The 7739-nt window shown below is 41.6% G+C and overlaps 1 protein-coding gene across 2 annotated transcripts in view; it reads right to left on the reverse strand.

The window, feature by feature from the left end:
• Window positions 1-1161: 1161 nt before the first annotated feature.
• Window positions 1162-7739, reverse strand: part of pfdn6 (prefoldin subunit 6) — a 7397-nt gene continuing 819 nt past the window's right edge. The window contains exons 3-5 of one of the 2 annotated variants that reach the window (XM_079511855.1): window positions 4859-4983; window positions 4609-4718; window positions 1404-1542 (exon numbers count right to left, since the gene is read on the reverse strand). In XM_079511855.1, the coding sequence (XP_079367981.1) occupies window positions 4622-4718; window positions 4859-4983 (222 nt within the window). In that variant the 3' untranslated portion in view covers window positions 1404-1542; window positions 4609-4621. Of the gene's footprint in view, window positions 1543-4608; window positions 4719-4858; window positions 4984-7739 lie in introns of both variants that reach the window. The other variant, XM_079511854.1, reaches the window with a different exon arrangement.

A 7739-nucleotide genomic window follows, 5' to 3' on the forward strand; every position in this document is an offset into this window, starting at 1 on the left:
TTCTCACAAGCAAAATGGCCTACCAGTTACCCCATGGTCTCACTTTCATGGTGACACTCTCTGGAACTCATTCTAGTATAGAAATGTTAAATGCATCACTATATTAATGTGAATGATTGCACCACCACATCAGGGAGAGTACATGTTACTTGATAGACTAGGCTGCTGCAATACATTTTGACTAGTTTATCATCAATTGTTTTTCAGAAATGTCTGAATGTTTTTGCAAATGACAACATACATAAATGACAAACCAATAATATATTTTTTGCCTTAAATTGAGCTAGTGTTCTTATCAGGCATATAGGTGGTTTTAGAGACCATCACTCACAACAACCCACAGACAATCCAACACCCTTGTAGCAAAAGTCACGCCCACTACTCAACTTAGATCAGTGTCGTTCTTAAACATTTTCATTTCAAGGACCCCACGTGAAACTATTTGTGCCAAGGACCCCCATAAGAGAAAAGCTGTGTAAAAATTCCACATCTAAATCACTTTCATATTTTTAGCCAGTTTAGCAAGTATAAAATAGGGTTAAAGTGGTTAAACTGATTGCGATGCTAATGATGCCATGTTAACACATTTCGTTGGGGACACTAGAACCAATTGTGGTCCCCATACATAATCCTTTGAGTACCTGAACTACAGTTCCATCCATCCATTATATCTCCCCCCCCCCCCCCGGAACTAAATCGAGTCAAAGTCAAAACCAAGTCCGAAAGGGGACGAGTCCGAGTCAAGACCAAGTATGTGAGGGGGTCTAGACCTAGTTGAGACCAATGGGAGGCGAGACCGAGTTGAGACAGAGACCAGATTATATTTATTTTCTCATTTTCTCAGAAACACTGCGAGAGCAGGCAGGCGCATCAGCTGCAACCTTGCAGTCTATAAGCGCCAGACAGTTCTCTTAATGTTAATATGAATGGGCTCCTCATAATATGGATATAATACATGCATTTCATTGCATTGTAGTGACTCATGATTTTAGTGGACTCAGTGGGGGAAGATTCCAGTCCCTTGTTCCGAGACCAAGTCAAGTCCAAGTCAAATTAAGGGCGCGGCAGAGACTAGACTGAGTAAATACAAATGTGGACTCGAGACGAGTCAATGACTCGAGTACTACAACACTAGTTGGAGAAATATAAAAGAAAGAAATATTTTGTATTAAAGAAATTATATTTTATTTAACAGAAAACAGAAACAACAAGCACTGCTGCAAAAGTGGCAAATTTGGGTTTATGTTATCCTACATTAATGGGATTAACATTTTGCAGAATCTTGTGTGTGCGTGTGTGTGTGTGTGTGTGTGTGTGTGCAGACCTGATCTGCTATTTTCCGCCACGTCCAATGCCTTCCTAAAATTCGGATGCGTATATAGTAAAACAAACGTGCATGTGTGTGAGAGCTATGTTTGACGTCACACTTTGCCCGGGGTGCGGCCCTGTGCTCTCTGGTACTCCTGCTGCAGACTGGAGAGAACTTCTCGATGGGCTTCTGATTTATTCTCCATGTCCTTCAGAAGGGTCTCGTACCTCTGACTGCAGCGCCACAGAAAAACAACATGAACATTAGAGAAACCTTTACAACCACAGTACCTACCATGAAGACAAGCTTCACTTTCAACACATTGCTTGCGTTTGTAGCGAAACTGGGCTTCTAAAAGGGACATTTATGGAGGGACTTTTTTTCTTTTCTCTTATTTCCACACAATAATAATAATAATTTCCCCATTTTCGTCCATGCTAAACTCCTTATCCCTTAACTTCTTTTCTATTTTACTATTTTGAAAAACATTTTTGAATTGTTAAAATAGCCAATCTACAAGCTCACAACGTGTCGATGTAGATCGGCTAATTGAACTATTAAAAAAATATTTTCAAAATAGTACAAAATTGTTGTTTCCCTCTCCTGTAATGTCTGTTTTCTTTAAAAACAAAAACAAAAAAAAGTAAAAAAGGCAAAGACGTTTAGCGATAAGGGGTTTGGCACTGACGAAAATAGGGTCCCAGGTGTCCATATTGACAAGAAAGAGGCAGAGGGGAAAACATTGAACAGCTAGGCACACAGAGCATGGGAATCTGGGCCGACTCATTGGAGGCAATGTGGGGTTCAATGTCTTGCCAAGGACATGTGAGCCCGGGATCGAAAGGATCGAACCTCACGGTTCCCGTCTGGCCTCTCTAACAGCCACTCTACCCCTGAGCCACTGCCACACACATCAAGAGTTTCAGGAACATGAAACAAACAACAAGTTGAACATGAGCAGGCAGAGCAGCACCCTTTAAACCAGGGGTGCACAAAAGGTAGATATCTACCAGTAGATCACAAAGGTTGTGCAGGTAGATCACATGACATGGGCCTAAATAATATTTAATTTAAATATTAAAAACCTATTTTTGGCATCTGCCACTTGAATTAAGGTGACTTGATTTATTGACATAAAAAGGGCAGCTCAAACCCACAATGCAATATTTTGTTTTCAAGAGTGTTGCTGTGCACAAAAAACATCAGTAGCATTACAAATGAAATACAAAAAACCCTACCTATTCAATTTCCCCCGCTCTATTTCCCATTCCAAGTGCATTTGTCTCATGTGTAATGCCAGCTCTGCTATTCCAAAGCTCCCTCGTACATATTTAAACTATTTTCAGCAATGGTATAATATGTTTTTCGGTGGGTAGATCTTGCTGAGCTGGTCATTTAAAGTATAGCTCTCAAGTCAAAAAGTGTGGGCACCCCTGCTTTAAACACTACATACTTTGTTGACCGGGGTTGCCCAAGGCTCTATACAAGGTCTGCTCCTCCCCCCCAAATCTAGACCGAATCTAAATTGGCTGTTTTCGCTGCTCACCCTAGAATTGGGATTCTGGGATAGTAGCGTTCATGTGTTTAAATAGATTAAAGCCATGTTTATTTTTCCACCCAACCATTGTTGTCAATTCATTAGGCCAGTGTTTCTCAACCTTTTTTGTCCCAGGGCACACTTTTCATAGCCTAAAAATCTCAGGGCACACCTAGATATACGGTGTATAGGCCTATGTATGTGTATATATATATATATATATATATATATATATATATATATATATTCATCATTCAATATTTTGAACTAAAGTGCATGGTTCCAAACTATTTTAGTTATTTTTCGTTCTTTCTTGAATTATTATTATTATTATTATTATTATTACCACAGTACCACAGCCCATAGCCATATAGAACCTCAGACTTTATTGAATAAAATAACTTTGGGGGATTTAATAATAAAAAATTAATTCCTTTAAAAAAAATACATTTTGGAGAAAAAATAGCTCATATGCAATGTGAAATGCCACCTAATTCTTAATCCTTTTCCTTGTCTTTATTATGGGCCAACTTGTGAAAGCTACATGCTTTTATTGTGAAGGGTCTCAGTTCTCACAGCCTGCATATTTCCACATGCTGAAAATAGCTGATCGACAAGCTCACAACGCGTTGCGTCCGTACGACGAAGAATAAATCAGGCATCACTGCGCTTCTGTGGAGGGAGGGAGATATATTGTGTTGGCCGAACGAGGTGATCATGTATGGACACTTGGACAGCTATTTTTCGTGGCACATTATGTTTAATCACAACAACGTCACGTTTACTTTACCTCCTCAGTGTTTGGGTCGGGACATGTAGGACTGTATGTGTCTGCTGTCTACGTGCATATGGGCGAAATGTAACGTCTTCTGGATGCATCTCTTTTGCATTAACATTTCAATGGCCGAGGGTCGTTAGAGTCTATTGTTCCGTCGTTATCGCACGTCTAATGGTTAGACGTGTGACAACAACAACGACGCAACAATAGGAAGCCTGCAGCCCAGTAGCTATAATATTGCTTTCGGGGGAGGGTTAGTGTTATTTTCGGTCAAATCAGGCGGCACACCTGGACACATCAAACGGCACAGTAAAGTGCCGCGGCACACAGGTTGGGAAACACTGCATTAGGCGTTTAATAGAAGTGAAAAAGAAACTCACATCTCTCCGTTAATATATTCTAGCCTCTTAGCAACGGTAGCTTTGGCTTCACTTGAGTTATTGATTATTGTTTTTGTATCGAGATGTGCTTGAAATGTACTGTAATTCTGCAAACTGTTAAAAAATACTTCAATCAATTGAAAACAAGCGCCTTCAAATTCGAACACAGAATAATTATCCCTGCACGGCTTTTAATGACAGAAGGTTGCTCATAAAATTGACAGCGGACAATTTTTATGAAACAGACTTGACAGAGAAAAATATGTCCGATTGTCTTACAGGTGCAATATTAGAGAATTTGTCGTCGTTTAATACTATTACAATCAGATAGGACTTTTATGTTTAATAAATGGGCTGTGTGTGATGGAGGGAATTGCATTTATAAGCAGGGGTCTTCATTTCAACAGGGGGTCCAACTCCGGTTCCCCTAGGGGTAGTCCTCAGTTACTTACTACAGGGGGGCAGCCAAATCTTTGTGAGATAGGATAGTTTTGTTTAGCACTTGAACCCGGGGAAAATAGGCTAAAGTTGGAGAACTTTAGCCTATTTTCCCCAATAGAAAGGTTGTTGGCCATAATAACGACATAACATATTCAACACTTACCTCTTTGACTATGTTATTCTCTGTCAACTGGGCCTCTAGCTTCTGTCTGGCTGCCATGCTCTGAGTCTAAGCAACAATAGGAAGCCTGCAGCCCAGTAGCTATAATATTGCTTTCGGGGGAGGGTTAGTGTTATTTTCGGTCAAATCAGGCGGCACACCTGGACACATCAAACGGCACAGTAAAGTGCCGCGGCACACAGGTTGGGAAACACTGCATTAGGCGTTTAATAGAAGTGAAAAAGAAACTCACATCTCTCCGTTAATATATTCTAGCCTCTTAGCAACGGTAGCTTTGGCTTCATCAGCATCTTGTTTCACCAGAACGGGCCCAATAAGTTTATAAACAGTGTTCTGACTGTCCAGCAGGTCCAGCTCCTGAAAACACAAAGAAGACATGCCAAAGTCACGTTTGTATCATGGCTTGATTCTTTATTGGATTGGTGGCACAGGGGTCCATGAGGCTGTTCCAGGATTAATGACTGATAGTTAGGAACCAAATGGACCCTTAGGGTCACAGAGATAGAAATGGTATCAAATAGGGGTCCTTAATAATAATATATTTTATTCAAAATGCACTTTACATTTGAAGAAAATCTCAAAGTTTAAAAAGGTTAAAACACTTTGACATGTGCTACTTTCTGTCAATAAATTCCATGCATTGATTATTTTTCCATGTGTTAGAGTTTGGAAGTTCTTGTTGTAAATCACTCAATGTCCTGCTGGGTTTAGAAATTGCACTAGCCGCAACCCTAATTTTTTTTATATTGGGTTGAATCTAGAGTTGCAATACCCTCCATTTATCAAATAGAAATTTCCGATCCGATTGTATTGAACGACGTTAAACTCAACATTGCAGCTGTAGGGAAAGCTTGAATGATCCTCTTTCAATGTGCAAAGCGTTTGTTTCATAAAATCCACCGGGTTGGGACGAGACGGTTTTTAATGTCAACCACACCAAGTCATTGAGTTGCAATGAGTTACAACTCACTCACCAATGTAGTTGACCTTAAAACGGTTTTGTCCCAGGAGTGCGTGTGGTTTGCTACCGATGTGGTTTGGGCTTTAATGAAAACGAGCGCTTCCAAACACTTATGGCCCCTACAGACTGTAGGAGTTTTAAAGTTGTCGGTGAGTCATAAGATCAATAAGTATTTCACACTAAAGGAGTCCTTTTTAAATTGTCTGTCATTTCTTTGTTGCTTTCACATGAAACGATTGATCGCCCACTAGGGATCACACACGGCAAAGGTACCAAGATGCGATCCAGACCCGATACATATACAGGGATTATAGGCTACATCTGTTTTTTATTCCAATTCATTTTGACGTCTCACAGACCCAACCACACACAGACCCACGGCACCCACACACCCACACCCACACACCAAATGTTTGCGCTGCCGCGTAGATTCCGAGGTTTTATCAACATTCTTCAACATTAGGCTACTATACCAATATGTATTACACCTGGATTTACCCACAAAATAAAGGTTAAATATTAGCATCTATCGATACAGATAGACAGACACTTTGTCTGTGAGGACAGCTGTTCTGTTCTCTCATTGGCTGTAACATGGACCTTTTCTGGGTGCCGTCGCAATGTCCGTTCATACTGTATGTATGATGACCAGTCGGCGAGAATATCAAACCTGCTAGATATTCAGAAATCAGGGGTTTTATGGGCGAGCACCAAAAAAGCTCCCCGACATCATAATCAGAGCAAATATCGTGCAGTGTGTAGGGGCCATTAGAAAAATAATCACCGGCCCAGGCGGTGGCGTAACCGTCTGGGCACCCGACTGGTAATCCAGTCGCAGTGTGCCGCGGGTTCGACTCCCGAGCCCGACACGGCCTTTACTGCATGTCTTCCCCATAGAGTATATAAAAGGATAGAGACTGAACTGGCGCGAAGCTCCGCCCCCCCAGCTATTCATGTCAGTGGAAGTTGCTCAGTGGCGTTTTGAAGCACCCGGAAGACTGCCGGAAGTCTCTCCTCCGGACCTCAACTTTGAGGTCCGGAGTGACGTATGCAACCGAGCGCTCAATGTTAAAGCCCAGCTGCACGGGGTTTCCCGGTCATGAATCCACGGATCCGCCTGTAGTCCCTCCTCCTACCACTAGGACCCAGACCTTCAACATTGAATAGCCTCACTGGCCCCTTGGTCTTCCCCCATCTCTCTCCCGTTTCCTGTCAGCCTACTGTCTGTCCCTTCAAAAACCAATAAAAGGCGTAAGCCGCAAAAAATATCTTTAAAAAAAAAAATAATAATAATAATCACCTGCGCAGAATATCTTGACCGAAAGTAGCTCATAACATGTCTACGGTTGATTTGGATTAAAACAACGCTTTGCAGATTGAAAGAGGATCATTCAAGCTTGCCTTACAGCTGCAATGTTGGTGAGTTTAACGTCCTTTATTTAATACAAGCAGATCGGAAATGTAACTTTGATCAATTGGCTGTCAATGGAGGGTATTGCAACTTTAGATTCAACCCATTATAAAAAAGAATCCCACCTGTGTGAAGTGAGCGGTGCAACTATAGATTTATTGTTAGTTACTGTAACATCCAGACCCACAGGAACGCGCCAGGAGGGCGGCCCGGTTCCTGCGAGCCACCCCTCGTCCGAAACGGTCGAGAAATGACAGTTACCTTGTGGGGGTCCCGGGAACATCCAGACCCCCAGGAACAAGCCCAGGGGGGCGAGAAATTACAGAGTTACCGCTTTCTGTGCTTAGACATACATACATACATACAGACAGACATACAGACAGACATAGGGAGATTAGGGGGACACATAGCTGCATATTGGAGCGGGGCGCGCATAGCGGCGTATTGGAGCAGAGGCACCGCTCAAAAATCGAGTGTTGCAAATTACGGCTAACATAATGCAGGAGACACCAGGACTTGAGTTATTGATTATTGTTTTTGTATCGAGTTGTGCTTGAAATGTACTGTAATTCTGCAAACTGTTAAAAAATACTTCAATCAATTGAAAACAAGCGCCTTCAAATTCGAACACAGAATAATTATCCCTGCACGGCTTTTAATGACAGAAGGTTGCTCATAAAATTGACAGCGGACAATTTTTATGAAACAGACTTGACAGAGAAAAATATGTCCGATTGTCTT

This window comes from Electrona antarctica, assembly GCF_951216825.1.
Source record: "Electrona antarctica genome assembly, chromosome: 1".
NCBI lineage: Eukaryota > Metazoa > Chordata > Actinopteri > Myctophiformes > Myctophidae > Electrona > Electrona antarctica.